Source organism: Doryrhamphus excisus, linkage group LG5 (genome assembly GCF_037039965.1).
Source record: "Doryrhamphus excisus strain RoL-2023G ecotype Guam linkage group LG5, RoL_Dexc_Guam_v1.1, whole genome shotgun sequence".
Taxonomy (NCBI): Eukaryota; Metazoa; Chordata; class Actinopteri; order Syngnathiformes; family Syngnathidae; genus Doryrhamphus; species Doryrhamphus excisus.
Window position 1 is genome coordinate 13,218,529 of NC_136361.1, and position 19,289 is coordinate 13,237,817.

Sequence of the window (19,289 nt, forward strand, 5' to 3'; positions counted from 1 at the left end):
ACCACTTAGCTCCTCCAGTGAACACATTTAGCGACACACACCAGCATAAGTTTTATTTATGTTTAAAATGGCTTCTTAACTCTCGTGAGGATAAGCGGTAGAATATGAATGAATGAATGAACTCTATTATATCTACTATATTGGATAATACGATTGTATAGGTGACACTAATGATGGCCTGACTCATGGATGATCGATATCGTATCAAAATCGGCGGCATAAAATCCTGATCGGAGCATCCCTAATATGTATTTATTATTCATTTATTTGGTGTTTTATTTGGTAATTGTATTCAGTGGAGAATTTATCTGTCAGCATTTTGTAAATTATTATGTTTCATTTGAAAAATCATTAAAGCTAACCAGTTTTAGGTTTAGTTTTTTACGTTTTCTTTCCTTACTGTATACAAAACCAACCAAACTGTAACCTAAAACCAGAGTAACAAACTGACCCGTGAGTGTGTGGTACTGTTACACCCGCATGCAGTATGGAGACCAAAGCAAAATTTAAATATGACATAAATACAGTATTGAAATATCGTATATAGTATGTCCAAATGCTATAAATGTGTGATTGTGTAATAGGAACAGTAAAAAAAACTTGACAAAATGGCAAGGCTGGAATCAAAGTGAGAAGTAGAACATTAACTCTCATCTTTTCTAAACACACCTCTCAATGGCATCCACACACTGCCAAATGTTAATTGCTGCCAGATGTGAGGGGTCGGAGGTCACTCTGAGATGCAGCTGGACAAAGAGGCGGGCCTGTGCGGGCCGCCGCCCCACCGTGGAGCGGCGTGGCCCCCAACACACCTGCCTCTTTGTGTGGCCTCCTACTGGACCACTCGCAGACAAGTGAAGTCCACTGAAAGACTCGCTCGCCACTGCTGAAGCAGGTCTGTTGCCATAGTAACAGACAGGAAGTAGCCCTTAAGCGGTTTCCTGTCGGCTTCCTCTTTATCGTGTAATGACATCTATCAAGGAATCAGCGGGTGCTCGACAGTGTCTTTTTGTTTTTGTGTGTGTGTGTGTGTGTGTGAAGTGAAATGAGCTCCACTTAAGTGCAGGTTAAACACTCATGTTTTAGTTTGTCAGATCTTAGCAGACCCTTTAGTGCTTCCTCTTATGTTGGATTAGAGCAGTGGTTCCCTAACTTTGCACAGTCACGTACCCTTCAGCCATGTACCCCCTACTCCTGCACCCTTAAACATAAACCTCTTCATTAACTAGAAATATTCAATATGAGTAATTAATTCATTCATTAATCCTTATTAAATAATAGTGAATGAATCAAATACTAAGTAATTTGGGTTCAAAAATATGTATTTTGCATATGGAAATTTTGATCAAAGTTAGGTCCTGCATAATGTTGAGATCCTTCCGTTTGAATGGGTTGAACCCGGGCTTCAATTGTGTCCATTTGCAAATGCTATCATTTAAGTCCATTCCATTGCATTCTCCTCTGCTTATCCGGGTCGGGGTTGCAGGGGCAGCTGTCTTAGTAGGGAAGCCCAGGCTTCCCCGTCCCCGGCCACCTCCTCCAGCTCCACCGGGAGGACACCAAGGCGTTCCCAGGCCAGCTGTGCCCAGCTGGGCATGCAACTGGCTTCTTTCAATGTGAAGGAAGAGGAGGAAGGGATCTTCTCAGATGACTGAGCTCCTCACCCTAACTCTTAGGGTCCAGCTACCCTACAGAGGAAACTTGCCGCTTGTATCTGCAATCTTGTTCTTTCAGTCACGACCCAAAGCTCATGTTCATACGTGATGGTGGGAACATACTAGATTAACCGGTAAATTCAGCTCTCTTTTCACCATGACGGTCCAGTACAGCGACCGCATGACCGCAGACTCTGCACCGATCTGCCTATCGACCTCAAGCTTCCACCTTCCCTCACTGGTGAAGACCATGAGATACTTGAACTCCTCCACCTGGGGAAGGACCTCATTCCCAACCCGGAGGGAGCACTCCACCCTCTTTCGACTGAGAACCATTGCCTCTGATTTGGAGGTGCTGAGTCTCATTAGGTTAGCTTGCGAGTAAAAACAAGAGTGTAGAACAAGGTCCAGCCCCTCTCAAAGTGTTTGGTTCCAGAACCCAAACTGTGATCCGAGGTGAGTCCGACTATATCTAGTTGGAATGTCTCAACCTCTCGCAAGTTCGGGGAACTTCCCCACCAGAGAAGTGACATTCCATGTCCCAAGAACCAGATTTGGCTGCAAAGACCAGGTCACGTGCTGGAGCCTATCCCAACTGTCTTCCGGCGAGTGGCGGGGTACACCCTGGACTGGTGGCCAGCCAATCACAGGGCACATATAGACAAACAACCATTCACACTCACATTCATACCTATGGACAATTTGGAGTCACCAATTAACCTAGCATGTTTTTGGAATGTGGGAGAAAACCGGAGTACCCTGAGAAAAGCCAAGCATGCAAGGGGAGAACATGCACACAGAAAGTGGAATCGAACCCCTCACCTCCACACCAATGAGTGAGTGCAGAGGTCACAGATGTAAAAGTCCAATTGGAACTTTCATCTGTTTCCTTCACATTGTATGTACATTGTGATGATGCTATAGTGAAATTCATACAGAGCACCCAGTATAATACCATATTATAATACCAATACTAATACACCCATAATAATAATAATAATAATAAACACATACATATGTGTATAGAGGCTGTACATCCATGTTTATATAAATACAAACTATCATACATGCAGGCATACAAGTCATCCTACTAAATGACACACAGTAACATAGATGTGTAATAATGTGTCTACTTTCAACAAAACAGATGATGATTACACTCAGTGGAGGTTTGTCTGCAACATAAAGGCCTCAGTACAAGAAAACATCTCCCCAAACATTCTCTATTGTGTTGTCATCATGAGGGAAAGTCAAATTATAAAAACACAAAGCATCAAGGACATCATAAATAAACTGTGTTGGTGTGTCCTTGTGCACAATCAAATGCTTATTATTTTTTGTGTTGTACGACAAGACGACTTTAACTTGGTGGTCTGAACGTTTTATTTCATGCCGTGTTGCTCACTGGCGCCATGTTAAATTGAAACATATTGAAATCTGTCATACTTCCTTCTTCCGACCTCTACTCCCTTGCCGTGCGCTGGCGTCATGACACCACAGCATCACAATGTCATGATCTCATGCGGCCACGGCATCATGATGATGTCATATTGTCATGGACCGCGGCATTATGATTTCATTATAATGTCACGTTGCCACGGACTCACAAGGTCATGTCAAGGCGCCCCCACATTAGGATATCATGGCAACATCACGTCACAACATCATGATGCCGTGGCACCATGTCATGGCGTGATGGTGTCATAATGTTTCAAGTTGTCAACATCATGACATCATGGAACCTGGCGGGATGGTTGGGCCTCAGAGGAGAGTGCAGGAGGCGCTCCTCATGGGCAGGTTGGTGGGCAGCTTGGCATATTGCTGCCTGAAGCTGTTCCTCTTGTTGTATAGGAGCGGGCCCGGGTTCTCCAGCCCATCGGAGGGCGGCAGCAGCTCGGACATGGCGTTTCCCTGGGAGGCGTCCACCTTGGCGCCCTTGTTGTTCTTAGTCTTTTTGGATTTCTCTTTTTCTTGAAGTTCGCCTGAATTAGTGAGGGCCTCGTTGGCAGCCTCCGCTTGGGGCAGGGCATCCGGTGGGAGGTCGCTGGGGCTCGGCTTACCCTCCGCCTGCTCCTCGCCACCGCAGATGGGGAGGCTTGAGGCCATGCGTTTGACACTGGGGCTCGTGGAGCTAACACAAAAATAAATTGGGACAAGTACATTTTATATTCCTAAGACAAGAAAGAATATTCTAGAACAGAATATTCTAAGAACATATTTACTTCCACTCCAAAATGTAGGACACACCATGCAGAGAAGATATCATCTACTTCAAATGGTCTTCTCACCCATTAGAACTTTTGTCCTCAGAGTCCTTCTGCTCGCTGCTGTAACGCAGCTCAGCTGGAGTCTTGAAGGAAAGATCTTTTTTTCCTTTCAGCCAGTAAGTCTTCATGTAGCCTTTACCCTGCAGCATATTAGTCATGCAGTGTTGGACAATTTATACACAGTATAGTAAAACTCTTTTTATACTATTTATATTTCCATAAAATCAAAATAAGGACAGGAGAAAGTTGTTACCTTGACAAAGATCTTTCCCCTCTCTTCTATGATGTAAGGCTCATGTTCAAGGTGGTCTTTGGTGGTCTGACTGATGTGTATCTGCATGCCCTGCTCATACATACACACGTTTAAACTACATCTCTTTATAATGAATATTGATCTATTTAGCTGTTACATTTAATTGTAATGTCAGTGAAGGCAACTGGCATAGTAGCTGTCGTTTTAGCATTTAGCAGGTAGCTGCCTAAAGTGAGTAGTTGAAGTTAGTTAGGTTAGTCACCACGCCATTGCTTTCCATCCTGGAGGCTGTGTTCACAGTGTCTCCAAAGAGACAATAGCGAGGCATCTTCAGACCCACCACGCCAGCCACCACCATTCCCGAGTGGATACCTGCAGCACCATTTCCCATTTATAGCTATCATATAGCTGTGACAGATGCACACATTAGTAGTTGGACCACTCACCCACTCTGATCTGGATGTTGTCCCCAGTGGACGGGTCCTTCAGATGGTCGATGGAGCTCAGCATGTCCAAGGCCATGTCGCAGATGTGATGTGCGTGGAATGTGGTCTTGTTGGGAACACCCGCCACCACCATGTAGGCATCACGGATTGTCTCAACCTGCACCAGAGGGAGTGAGACCATTTTTGTGTTTCCACAAAGTCGGAAGCATTCAATTGTCCAAAATGCGTTGCTAAGATGAAGAATGAAGATTCATTGAACTATGGGTCCTAGGCCAACCTCTGGCTAGGATTGGTTCATTCACATGTAGTCACAGTGGAAGGAGCCAACCTTGTAGACGTTGTGCTTCTCGCTGAGCGTGTCAAAGACGATGTAGATTTCGTTGAGCATGTCTACCACCTGCATGGGCGTGATGTGGATGCAGATCTCATTGAACTTGACCACGTCGCTGAACAGGATGGTCACATCAGGGAACACCTAGAACTCATGCAAGTTAGCATGGTGCACATGGTGATGGTGGTGGTCAGTTCTTTCAGTTGAGGCTTACTTGACATGTTTCCAAAGCTGTGATTCCCTTCCTGAGGCGGTCAGCCACGGCTTTGGGGATCATGGCGTACAGCAAGGAGTCTCCTCTCTTCTTCTCTTCGTCCAGCTTCTTAATGATTTCCTGCAGCTGAGCGTACTTTTGTTGCTCCTACAAAATAAAAAAAAGTCAAATTATCATCTGAAAGTCCTTGTTGCCCCATGACCGGACCTGGATAAGCACAGGCATTGGATATTTCTGAACCTGGTCAAGGGCCAGCTGCAGCTCAGCCGACTGCTGCGTCCCAGCCAAGATCAGCTCTCTGCTGGAGTCGTGCAGGTTCAAGTCATTGACGTAGACGCCCATCTTGATCATGTCCTCCACTGTCTCAATGCTGCAGAAGGAGGACAAGAAGTTTGAGACCAAGGTGTGGACATATGAAGACATTAGGACAGTGTGATCTTACATAGGCGTCCCCAGGAAGATGAGGGAATCCCACTGGGGGACGTACTTCATCTGGCCTTTCAGGTGGAGAGGCTTTTTAGGGGGCTCCCGCATGTCTTCAAAGATGGTCTCACTGCATTTGCCTAAGTGGGAACAGAAAGCAATTTTTCAGTTTGTTATCATCATCCAAAACCAAAAGGACATAAGATGATCTGACCTGTGACTGTCTGGAAGGCCAGGAGCTCGATGTCTTCGCCTCCAGAGTTAGCAGAGCTGTTGTACTGAGTCAGAGCGCTGCTGTACTCCTGGTCTGTGCCCTTCATCTCCTCCACTGACTTTTGTTCTTCACACAGGACAAACACTCAATAAGGACCAATTGGTAAAATGAGTCTGGACTTAGTGTGGGAAAGAAATACCTCTTTCTTCTTCCTTCTTGACTTTCTCACTCTCCTCTTTCTCTTCGGGTTCCTCTTTGTTTAATTTGGGAATGTTGACTTTTTGTTTGCTCTCCACCACTGCTTTAGACAGCAGCTCAAAGACGTTGTTCAGGTGGGTGTAGATCTGTCACAGGAGGAGGGAATACAGTTTCATGTCAGCCGGTAGTCGTCACATAAAGATAAACAGACCGTGGTTGCTCGACACTCACATTGTCCCAACTGAACTCCAGCATCGGCCTAACCAGAGTGAACTCCTCGTTGACCTTCTTGCCCTGGAGGTCAGAGAACACCTCTTTGAGGCCGTCGCCAATGCGGTACATGGTCATGTCGCGCCGGAAGATGACACTGAAGGGGAACATGTCAAAAAATATACCTCGCTTCATTGGAAGCTTCTCATAACTTGGTGCTGTTTTTTGTTGGGGCATGCGGTGCTTGAAGGCGGCATTGTCAAAGTTCATCTTATAGACCTGAACAAGGAGAGGGACATTCATGAGACCACATTCTTCAGTTCTGTCGTCTTTATTCTTAGCAAGCAGAACTTCAGCCAGAGATATAGTTCTTGCAACTCTCTGAACAGGAAGCTTGGAGTTGAACCCTCAGTTTTGACCCCATTGGTTTTCATTGAGAGTTACCGGGCAATATTAAAATAAGGAACCAGATTTGGCTGCAGAAGACTGGTCATTTTTTCAAGGACCCATAATTCCCTCATCTGCAGACTCTTGTTAATCATGTTCTACATATAATATCGATATTGATCATTTGTATTTTAAATCTATTAAGTGTTCCCTCCCACAAATCAAACAGTGAGCAGAGGTCATGCTGACATTGGCGACTCTCTCCTGTCGCCTCCCTCGATCCCTCTCCAGTAAACACTTATCAGCGTCCCACCAGCCCTGCTTGTAATATGATGGATTCATTTCCACTTTGATGGAAGTTGGGTCAAGGTTGAGTGTACGTACCACGTACGTCATCTTCTCTGTCTCCTCTTTGGACAAGATCTCCACTTCAATGTCTGTGTTGTAGAATTGGCGGCCCACTTGGGAGAGTTGGCCTGCAGAGGGTGACGAGAGTTAACACAGAGTTTACACATTTTTACATCATAGACAACGTACTGGGACAGGAAGTGAAAAGTCAAGAAAATGTGGTGCATTTGCAGCTGAAACAGGTTTTACTGCAATTACTTTGATGGAAATGTAACATGTAACATGAAGATTTTAGAATGTGTCCATTTGTAAGGTCACTGATGCCAGACCTGTCCTAGTTCTGCCGTATCTAAGTCCTCCAAGCATGCCTTCATAGACTTTGCTTTGTACACTGGGAACAGAATAGATTCTTCCCCAAAGATTTCCCATGAGGTTCGAAGCATACAATTGTGAATGAAGAAGTTTCAGGGATAAATAAGGACTCTAGTCCAACCTTTCATTCATTCAGTCATTCATTCATTAAAAGCTGAGACTCCTCTTGCAAAGTGGTCACGGAGTCAAAAGAGGTAATGTCACCTTTAACAAACTGTGTGAAGCCTTTGCGGGTGCTGCGGTAGTGCAGCGTCAGGCTGGTCTCGCACTCCTCTTCCACACAGAAGCTTGGCGGCTGCACTTTGGGGAAAGAGAAGCGAAAGTACTCGTGCAGGTTATCCAGCTCATTGATGAAATCGCGCACATTTCGTCCCAACACCTGCAAAAAACAAAGACACTACAGTGTAGTTGTACTGTATGTGGCTAATTAAGAGTCCCTAAGACAATTAATGAATCAGTCTTTGGAGGACCTTCAGGATCCGCTCATAGCCATAGTTTCCAATCCTCTTGACCATGTAGACTCCAAAGGCATACATCAGCTCATCGTGGGTTTTTCCCAACACTTCACCAGCTGCTTTTGCAAGACGCAGGATAAGGTTGTCACTGGGGGCGGAGAACTAATTAGTTAGTTAATGGCTCAATGCTTGTTGTACTTTTAGATGTTGGTAATGGTAATGGTAATGGTAAAGGTAATGGTTTTATTTCATGTGAACATGCATCAGATTACAATTGAGTGCATGACATAATCAGTTCACAGTTCCACATGTCCAAAAGGAGTAGGAAGAAGCAAAGCTTATTAAATCCTACCCCTCCAGCTGCTACTTTTACAATCACTAACTGTTACATTTGTTCACTTCCTGATGTGATGTTTATTTGATACTTATTTCTACACTTTTCATACTTATGTTTCAATCATCCTGACCGTGCGTATTAAGAACCTACTTGTACATCTGATGCCTGACAAACTTGAGGTGAGGGATCTCGGCTCGGTTCTCAATCAACCGCCACACGTCTTCGCCATAGGATTCGTTGATGTAGTCGTTGACCGCTTCCAAGTACAGGCCGTACATCTTCACAGGGCTGGGAGGGGGCTCTCCGGACCACTGCCCAACTTAACTGCTCAGCTGAAGGTAGACCAGAGTGGTCTGGTGAGAACAAAATATGCACCTCCTCTCAAAATGGTCCGGAGGAACACTCACTATAGTCCTGCTTCTTCAGCACAGCAGCTCCATCTGAAGAAGAACCACAACCAAAAATCCAAAGTGGGGAAGGTGGACTCTGATCTGGGTGTCCCAGCAGCACCGAGCAGGTCAGACCCAGCAAAAGTTGTCAGAGGTGATTCCAAAAATGTTGTTACCGACAGAAGCTTAGCGTTGTGTCGTCTGCAGCTCAACCTCAGCATGGACCCCTGCTCGGAGCGTGCACCTGCAGATGACATGTACACCCCCTCCCTCCACCCCATTGATACTCTGCTGTCAGGTCAACAGGTAACTGGGTTTAAAATAGCAACGACTGAGTAGTGTTTCTGTCAGCTGGTAAAGAAAAGAGATCCACTTTTGCCCCGAGCAAGTGTCAGCTTGTGTCTTCAAACTGCACATTTCTTGATTTTTAGTGTGCAGCACAGCTCTGAAGCTTCCAGTGAACATACACTTATCGTTTCCCAGAATGCATTGTTGTCCATAATGTCCAACATGAGGACTTTATTGTTGTTGTGTTGAGTCAATGTTTTCAACTGCAATTATTATTTTGTTGACGTTTGGGACACTGGCTAAGATCAGACCCCAGACTCACTACATAAAAACAGCAGTGTGTATCACTACATTAGGTCATGCCAGCATTCTTTACAGCTTCATGGCAAATTCACGACGTTTTTATGCAAATAGTCTTCCCTTGCTACATTGGGGTTCACCTTTTGCTATTTTTTTTCAGTGCTTCTTTTTCAGTGCTTCTCACTCTCTCTCTCTTCAATCTGTTTGTCTGCATCGCCCATTGTATTCTGCTCCTGATTGCCTGTTGACCGTTGTAAATCAATATTGTCAATACTATTGTCAATATACAGTATAATAATTGCACTTGCAGAATTGACTTTTTACTGGTTATTTTGGGAACCTGTCCCACTCGATAAACAAGCGATTACTGTACAGTATTCCCTTGCCACTTTGCGCTTCAAATTTCATGGCTTCATTGTATCACAGTTTTTTCCAAAATATATTAAACGTATTTGTGGTTGAATTCAGTCTATTATTGCAAATTTTACATATTTCTTGCCTGAATTAAGCATTTGCATGCATAAGAATGGCTAAATTAACTAGTATAAGTTAAGTAGTATAATATAATGTACAATTATATGTACTAGTATAGTATGACTTAAGGCATTCAGAAGACGCATTCAAAGACCTGATGATATGTAATGTTCTACACTGGCCACTATGTGTCAGTAGGTGTAATCTTTGGTGAGACACACAAGCACCAGACTTGATTGCCAGAACAACAGATTTTTATTGCTGGATTGAATGATCTCACAACAGGCACAATAATCCCTAACACTGGCTACTGAGGCAGCCGAAACCCACGTCAAGTTCTAATCATGTTAAAGGAGACCTATTATGCTTTTTTCCACTTTTCTGACCTATAAATGTAATTACAATGTTGTACTCTTGTGTTAAACGATGGCAAAGTTTCAGATAATGAGGTTTGTGCATTTGGAAGTGAGCCCTTTGGTTAGAAGTTTAGAAGTTTTCCTTATAGGGTTCATAGTTAGGAAACACTTTGGGTGTGTGACCAATCACAGTGGAGTGTGCATGCCTGGAGGCGGGCTGTGGGTGGAAAAAAATAAAACAGACCGTTTTGGTAGGAAGCACAAATCAAAGGAAAAACAGCTGGAATAGGTGCAGATTCTGCAAGATCTAAAAAGTTTTCTATGCGGGTTATTGTGTGTAGCTGCTCTATTGGAGTCCACAACTCAATACAAAGGGTCGAAAAATGAGCATAATATGTCCCTTTTAAAAAAAAACAAACATATTTAGGTCATAAAGGTCATAAACAGATTTCCTATGCCATAACTCGGCAGATATTCCATTAATGAATAATAATAATAATAATCATAATAATAATAATCGTACTTCGAGGAAATTCACTTAATCCGGCCGGGTCTACAAGCAATTAATCACAAGGGTAAACAAGGGATTATTGTACAAAAAGTAGGAAAAATAATATAAAATACAAAAATAACACTGCATTAAAACATAATGCACATATTGCACACCAGAAAAAAGACTCCACTACATAGATTATTTACAACTGTGTTATAAAGTCTTATAGCTGTGGGGGTGAATAACCTGCAGTAGCCCTCCTTCCTACAGTCTGTTGCTGAAGGACCTCAGGGCCTCCACAGTGTCGTACAGGGGGTGAGTGGGGTTGTCCATTATGGATGTCAGCTTAGCTGATATCCTTCTGTCAGCCACCTCCCTGATGGTGTCCATCGGGTAGCCGAGGATAGAGCCAGCTCCCCTAATCACTTTAAGTCTTGTCCTGTCTCTGTCTGTGCTGCCCCCAACCTCTAAACCTCGAGCACACAATGGCCGATCACACTGCAGAAGCTCGCCACAGTGTCATAGAAGGTGCCGAAGAACCTCAGTCGAAACTATGTTTGTATTGATGTTGTGATGTGTGATTGGGAACATGCTGATGAACATTTACTGTACATTACATTACTACATTACATCATCAGTGAACATTAGGTATAGTCAGTGTCCACCTCACTTTAACGTCAAGGTCATTGACACCACTTTGTTCAATCTGATGCGACCAATAGGGCAACACATACAGGTGATCATACGTGTCAACCCAAGTGAAATTGATAATATAATTTTTTTATATGGCGGCACAGTGGTCAAGTGGTTAGCGCACAGACCTCACAGCTAGGAGACCAGAGTTCAATTCCACCCTCGGCCTATCTCTGTGTGGAGTTTGCATGTTCTCCCCGTGCATGCGTGGGTTTTTTCCGGGTACTCCGGTTTCCTCCCACATTCCAAAAACATGCTAGGTTAATTGGCGACTCCAAATTGTCCATAGGTATGAATGTGAGTGTGAATGGTTGTTTGTCTATATGTGCCCTGTGATTGGCTGGCGACCAGTCCAGGGTGTACCCCGCCTCTCGCCCAAAGACAGCTGGGATAGGCTCCAGCACCCCCTGCGACCCTCATGAGGAAAAAGCTGTAGAAAATGAATGAATTTATTTATATATACTTGTATACTATATATTCTTATTTAATAATACCCTTTCATATAATTATAAGTGTGTATATATACATATATACATATATATAGAAATAGAATGTTTTGATATACAACACCCAGCAACCAGGTGATTTAAATCATGAGGGTTGACTTGTGATTCTGTGTCCTCCCATGTTTTCTGTAATTTGCCCATCCTTTCCGTATTTACTGTATTTTGACTTCCATCAAGAAACAGAAAGCCCTGTACAGTATTGCAGGTACTCAGGACAATGATGATGGTATCCATGCCTGAGCAATAAGCAAACACTTTACACCCCCCCCCAACCCTGCTTCATCTTGTGTCGCTGAGGATGGGGGCAGAATTTCCCTTATTTTCCCCAAAAAATATCCCTTATTTGACAGGTGTGCAGGAAATTCAAAGATGTCCGCAGCAGTATATGGAACTTAAGCCAAGTCCTGACCCACATCACCTTGCTATTACTGTTACCATATTAGTTAAATTATTATTAAGAAGATTATCATTTTAATGTTTGTATTGGAAAGTAGACTGTGTTTGAAATCAATAATAAATGTACAGTAAATAGTAAGTGAGTTGTTTGGTCAGGCTCCACCACCAGGGGGCACTGTTAGCACAGGTTGTGTTTGTGCAGATAACAGAAGCAGCCTGAAAATGACAAGAAACGTGTGAGTGACCTTTTGGCAAGAGGAGGAGTGTGACACTCTCTCATCCTTTTGTGTGGCACAATAACACACACCATATGTGCACACACACAAGGTCAGCCAACGTGCACGCGTGAGTGTGAGCGTGCACATCCCGGTCGCTACACCTGAGCAGCAGAGGTGTGTCACTTGAAAGCGCTAATGAGGCTTGCTCAGCATGTTCACCACTTCCTCTTCCCGCCTCGTTGCCAGGTGCCGGTCGTTAGCGGCCTGCAGTGCCACTCGGCGGCGGCGTCGGCCTTCCCGGAATCTCTTAGCCACAAAACACGTGGAAGATAACGACATGCTGGTGGAGCTGCCAACATTAAAGCAACCTGCTGAGTCTGTCCACGTCAGTTTCAAGGCAAAGTCGGCACAACCACCTGCCGACGCACAGGTGGATCTTTTTCCTGCCGCTTATCTCCCGACGCCATTATCAGGCGGCGCAGCGGTCGCCCTGTCTGATCCAAGAAGCTACTGCGCAACACTGATATCATTTCTATGCGCTGATATTTAAGTGGTGGGCCGCCTGAAAATAAGCGAGAAGTAAATCGCTTTTAATACATAGCTTACACAGCTTTTCTTTTCATGTCGACAACAAGCACTTACGTAGCTATACTTAGCTCATACCTGCGCTACGCTGTCTTACTCCACTTTTAACGTTCTCATTTTTCCTCTGTTTATGTCTTTACTTATCACATCACATTCTCAATACTCATCATCTTTCATTCATTCATGTCGCTTGATGAATGAAAGGTATGAATTAGCAATTAAGGTTACTTTTACATTCATTGAAGACCTGATTGTTGCCAAAGACACAATTTGGCAGCGAGATTTATACCGCTTATGCTGAGTAGGGTTGCGAGCATGCTGGAGTCTATCCCAGCTGTTTTTGGGACATGCATCCACTTGAATTTTTTTAAAAATTTTATCCTTTGCGACTTCCTGCTCCTTTTCAGACATGAGTAGTAATGAGGTGTTGTGTGTGTGTGTATGTATGTGTATATATATATATATATATATAGCTATGTGTGTATGTATATGTATATATGTATATATATATATATATATATAAATAGATATGGTAAGTGTATTGTATTGTAAGTGTATATGTGAGAAAGAATAATGTAACATAGTATGCATGTCTGAAATAAATTAAGAAAAGAAAGAAAGAAAGAATTTTATCCACTCATGGGTTTAAACGGGTTGTTGGGGCCGGTATACAAATTGCGGGATTATGCGATCGACGGTACGGGACGGGCTGATGTTTGCGGATTAGACCACAAAAACATGAAAAGTCCAAGTGAATAAATGTCAAAAACTAATATTTACATTTCTGACTCTGAGGCAGCTGGAAAATGAAAAAGGTATAAAAATAAAAAAAAAAGTCCCAGCATGCATCATTGCTTCAGCTATCAAAGTCTTCATCTTGTAGCAGCAGTCAAGAAAGTGAAAATGAAAACCTCCAAAATGATTGATTACATATTTAACACTAGCAGCATGCATGTCATTGCATTCTTTACTTCAATGTGTGTGTGTGTGTGTGTGTGTGTGTGAGCAGCCTTTGTCATTCTTCCTGTAGCTACTGTCCTTTTGTTTGTTTAGAAAATACAATTTTGATCCTTTCATAATAAAAGTCTTAGAGAAGCTTTCTATCTTGCAGTCAGCATGTATGTTGGTGTTTTGCTCATCCAGAGATGTTTATACACCGGACACACACACACACACACACACACGTATAGTCCATTACAGTCCCTTGGCACCGCCTCCTGATTGGTTCACACAGCGGCTGCGGGGATTGTCATGCCACGCTACCTGAATGCTAACAAGCCCGGTCCTCTGTGGTTGCATTTATTGCTCCTCTGTGAGATCTTCATCACCTGCAACCCCCACAGCCCCCACCCGACTCCCACCTAGCCCCTCTCCATCAGCTGCCAGCATGTTGATCGGTGCTGCTTGCTGTGAGATGGTGGTGTGTACGTGTGACACTGTAGAGCAGAATAGAAGGAAGTTCCTGTCTTCATGGATGAGGAGGTCCTGGTTGTGGTTCCCACGTTAGCTTTGTCACAGCAGCACGGCAGCGTTTTGCAGAGCAGCAGAGAGGAAGCCGAGTGTTGCGCAGGCTGCATATAAATATTCCATTAAGTGGAGCAGCCTGATGTATTCAGCGCCTGGACTCCCCAATGAAATTATTGTGGGGGGGGGGGCTTCCTCTATTCTAATACTTTTCCTGCTTTGGCCCCTTCGCCTCATCGCAGGTGACGCTAATCCAATTTTCTGAGCTTGTGGTACACACACACACACACACCCCACATATGTCTAGAAGGTCACCGGCAGTGTGAGACAGAATGACTTTGAAAGCAACTAAAATCAATAGTGTTGTTACTCCGACAGAAAGCTGCCATAGTGGCGACCATGCCTTGAGTAAAAAACAGTAGGTTTCTCGCCCTGGCGGAGAACAATAAGGACAATAACAGTTGTCCTCTCAGGTTGTGTCTGCTCAGATAAAGTGTCTACAAAGCGCCAGCCGCATGTCCGGAATGTGCCAAATGCTGTCCATGTGCCAAACATGGCCGTCTGCCACGCTGCCATGTTGCCATGTTGCCATGTCGCCATTCCAAAGTCCTTGAAGCACTGCATGAGCATGTGCAGGTTAGCTTGGCAGCCTTGTGTGTGTTGATGCCTCATTTTAGGAATTTTAAACATGCCACCAACTCACTTAGAGTCAATATGTAGATTATATATTGTATTGTATATTATATATGTACGTTACTGTATGTTCCTCTATCACAGGGGTTTCCAAACTTTTTCCACCAAAGGTTACACACTGTTAATGAAAAGACGCAAGGGCCAATTATATATATATATATATATATATATATATATATATATATATATATATATATACACATCATATGTATGTAATTGTGTGTGTATATGTATATATACATATATACATATGTATGTATATATACATATATGCATATGTATGTATATATGTATATACGTATGTACAATTTTATATCTATACATTTAGACACAGAATTATATATATATGTATATAATATATAAATATATATACAATTGTGTGTGTATATATAAAATTGTACATACATTTATACATTTATACATACATATATAATAACATACATTATATATATATATATATATAATTGTATATTGTAATTTTTATTTTGTCATTTTTCAAATATATAATTTTTTTCTTAAGTAATGTTTGTAAATTTGTTTCTATAATATTTTGACGTTATTCCCATAATATTCTTTTAAATATTTTTCCCCAACCTAATTTTCCAAAGTCAAGTTACTACTTTTTTGTTTCTCATAATATTACCGCTTTCAAAGTATTTTTTTCCAAAAATTACTTTAAAATGAATTATTCTCAACATTGTCATCAAATTGTGTTTTTTTTTCAGTTTCAGAATAAGACTTTTTCTTTTCTCTTAATATTTTGACTTTATTCCCTTTTCCCACAATCGAATTTTCCAACAATTACAACTTAAATTGTTCTTTTGTTTTCCTCATAATATTACAACTTAAAAACACAACATGTATTTTTTAAATATTTCAACTCACTAAAATAATGACTTATAACATTATTATAACTTTACAACATACTTTTTGTCAAATTGGTTTCTTTTATTCTAACAGCTGTGAAATGACTCTCAGAGTCTCAAGGACAGTCTACAACGTACTTCAAACAGGAGAATGCTTGTATCTACTGCTGTTGCAATGCCAGTGCTGGAGAGAGCGATGGCAGCCCTTGTTTGTTGTTAGGATGTTGGGCACCAGGCAGTCTAAATTGGACGGCGAATTGCTCCTCAGACAGAGATTAAAATGGTGGCATATCTCTAAAATTTTGTAAAAAAACTACAGAGTTGTCTAAAACAGAGCGGAAAATATTCCACTCCAAAGAATAGAATTCCTTAGAATTTCATGGAGGTTTAAGACTGAATTATGCTACAGCAGCACCCCGACATTCAATTATCCACTTAACAGCTAAGGGCAATATTAGCAACCACAATTCTCTTTTCTCATTGACTAGCTAGCTTCCGTATTATTACACAATATTACACACCGTAGTTTAGTCTCATTTTGGAAGAAGCAGCTCAAGCGCATTGTTGATGTTTTTTCACACACACACACACACACACACACACACACACACACACACACACGCAAACTTGCTATGATGAAATAGGAGTGCTGTGTGTTTACAGGCTGATAAATTCAATACTTCAAGGGAGTGATTGTGTTCATTTGCTCACTAACACTATATTTAACAAGCTGGCATGCATACAAGTTGTGCACGTCTTTCAAATGCGTTAGTCAGAGGAAACTTTTATCTATTTGTATTTTTCCAGAGGAAACGACTGTGTTGAAAACATCTAAAAGCCAAGACAGGCAGAAAATAACTATGTGATGTTCATGCGCTTTCATTCTAATGTTAAAATGTTGGCAATGCTCACTCGCAACATTTTTAGTATATATATATATATATATATATAGTTATATTTTTGTGTTTGTTGTAATAGATTCATGTTTTGCTGTGTGGCTGCTGTTTCGCTTCACTATAGCGCCCCCTGATGGTCAGTAGGCTGCACAGTGAGCCAAAGGTAGTACTGTAGATACACTGCATTGCAATGTACTGAAGTTTTTGTTATTTTCCATGTTACTGCTAGAAAGACATTTAAGCTGAAAGTCAAAGCAGCAAAATGTTTGCTGGCCTTTCATCTTCTGATTTAAGTCAAGACTTGCTGCTGCCTGCTAAGGTCTCCACTCTGGAGAAGGAGCAGCTGACTGTGACCTTCACGCTAGTCTGGAGAGATCGATACGCTGATAAAAACAATACAAATATGAGGTCATCAGGCCACACTCTACCTGCCGGTGACCTTTGAGAAGAAATGCAAGGGAACTTTCCGTTGGAGACGTGACTTATCGCTTTAGTATGGCACATAGAGTCGCTCCTCATCCAACATTTCACCTGGACCAGGTGATCTTCACGGATGCTTTGATTTAAGTGAACATGGTTCCTACTGACTGAACCATCTGTCCATTCTCATGCAGAAGGTGTTTGTCCTTCCACACATAAAGTACATATCATCTGATTGTCCATTCACAATGTGAATGTGTCTACAATGTAGACGTGCAATATTAATTAACATACACATATAGAATGCCCATTCGTATACACACAGCATGTAAACATCTGTAAGTTCATTCACATGCACACATCATATAAACACCTGTAAACCCAATCACATACACATATCATGAAACATGTGTAGGTCCATACACATACACCCAGCGTGTAAACGCCTGTAAAACCATGTGTGCACATGCACACATCATCAAACATGTAAGTCCATTCACATACACACATCAAGTAAGCACCTGTAAACCCATGCACAAACACACATCATGTAAATGTCTGTAAGTCCATTCACATACACACATCATGTAAACATCTGTAAGTCCATGCACATACACACATCATGTAAACATCTGCAAGTCCATGCACATACTCACATCATCAAACATGTGCGTCCATTCACATACACACATCATGTAAACATCTGTAAGTCCATTCACACACACACACACACACATCATGTAAACATCTGTAAGTCCATTCACACACACACATCATGTAAACATCTGTAAGTCCATTCACATACACACATCATGTAAACATCTGTAAGTCCATGCACATACTCACATCATCAAACATGTACGTCCATTCACATGCACACATCATGTAAACATCTGTAAGTCCATTCACACACACACACATCATGTAAACATCTGTAAGTCCATTCACATACACACATCATGTAAACATCTGTAAGTCCATGCACATACTCACATCATCAAACATGTACGTCCATTCACATGCACACATCATGTAAACATCTGTAAGTCCATACACATCCACACATCATCAAACACGTGTAAGTTCATACACATACACGCATCATGTCAACATGAACCTGATCATTCACATTCACATTGGTTTGTCCATTTTCAGATACATATAATGTAGATGCCCGTCTGACCATACACATACTATACATACATCATGTAAACGTCTGTAAACCCATACACATACACACAATATGTAAACATGGATCTGTCCATTCACATCCACATCTGTGTATCCATTCAGACATACAGTATAATGTGTGTCCATACACATAGACACATCATGTAAACTTGGCATACACACAATGTGTAAAGTTCAGCATTCATCAACACAGGTGTACTTGCAGGTGTTCCTGCTTGCTGACTTGCAGGTATGCTAGTCTTTTCCAGCGGCAGGTAAATGCATGTGTTGGTTTGCCGGCTGTGGTTGGCAAGATAATGATTTGATTTGAGGATCCTGCAGGTGCATTGTGGGTGTCGGTACCATTGATCTGGGCCATGCGATAAGGAAGCCCGGAGACAGGCTGTTAACCCACAGCGGCGAGAGCATGAATCCATTTCCAAACATCCCGTTTGGCTCGATATCTCCCGGCAGGCGGCGGCGGTGCAGCTGCCGGCCTCATAACTCCTCCTCTTTGTCCTTTAATACGCTGTGAAATGCCATCACAGCCTGGACGCTCAGACACAATGAAGATGTCCTTCCACGGTCCACCACAGGACATTTCTTCCGCATGCTGACACTTCCTCCCGCTGCCTGCCTTATTGGATCCCGCAGCTCCTCTTCGTCCCAACGTTTGCTGCTGTAATGAGAAAGCAGGATGAAGAGCACTGCGCAGGGGGAAAGTAATAGATTTCTTTCAAGGCCTTACTGTATGTTATGACTTACTTGCTTATGGAGATCAACTTGCTGAAATACATCACATAACATCTTGACATCCAATCCAAGGAATTCTGCCTTTACAACCATAACAATGTCATTCAGTAGTAACATTGTTATCTTTATAGAGTCCCGTTACGTTATGTACCTAATGAAGTGGCCACAATCATGCACGTGAATGATGTTTACATGCGGCGACACACAGACAAATTCAGC

The 19,289-nt window shown here is 42.4% G+C and overlaps 1 protein-coding gene across 1 annotated transcript; it reads right to left on the reverse strand.

Annotated features, from left to right (window-relative positions):
* Window positions 1-2,736: 2,736 nt before the first annotated feature.
* On the reverse strand, window positions 2,737-8,435 carry LOC131105720 (soluble guanylate cyclase 88E-like). The gene is made up of 16 exons (XM_078790511.1): window positions 8,261-8,435; window positions 7,789-7,921; window positions 7,523-7,697; window positions 6,983-7,074; window positions 6,233-6,490; window positions 6,003-6,147; window positions 5,804-5,929; window positions 5,609-5,729; window positions 5,407-5,536; window positions 5,167-5,313; window positions 4,950-5,096; window positions 4,622-4,778; window positions 4,438-4,547; window positions 4,176-4,265; window positions 3,944-4,062; window positions 2,737-3,786 (listed from the first exon to the last, which is right to left on the reverse strand). Exons 1-16 carry the CDS (start codon window positions 8,386-8,388, stop codon window positions 3,417-3,419), a joined length of 2,448 nt encoding a protein of 815 aa, XP_078646637.1. The 5' UTR covers window positions 8,389-8,435; the 3' UTR covers window positions 2,737-3,416.
* Between the last annotated feature and the right edge of the window lie 10,854 nt (window positions 8,436-19,289).

Excerpts from the sequence above, each read along its gene's own strand:
- LOC131105720 (XM_078790511.1), bottom strand. The coding sequence starts at position 8,388 with ATGTACGGCCTGTACTTGGAAGCGGTCAACGACTACATCAACGAATCC. Across the intron at positions 7,075-7,522 it reads CTTCACACAGTTTGTTAAAG|GCCAACTCTCCCAAGTGGGC; the intron begins GTGACATTACCT and ends CACCCTCTGCAG. Across the intron at positions 6,491-6,982 it reads CAGAGAAGATGACGTACGTG|GTCTATAAGATGAACTTTGA; the intron begins GTACGTACACTC and ends CTCCTTGTTCAG.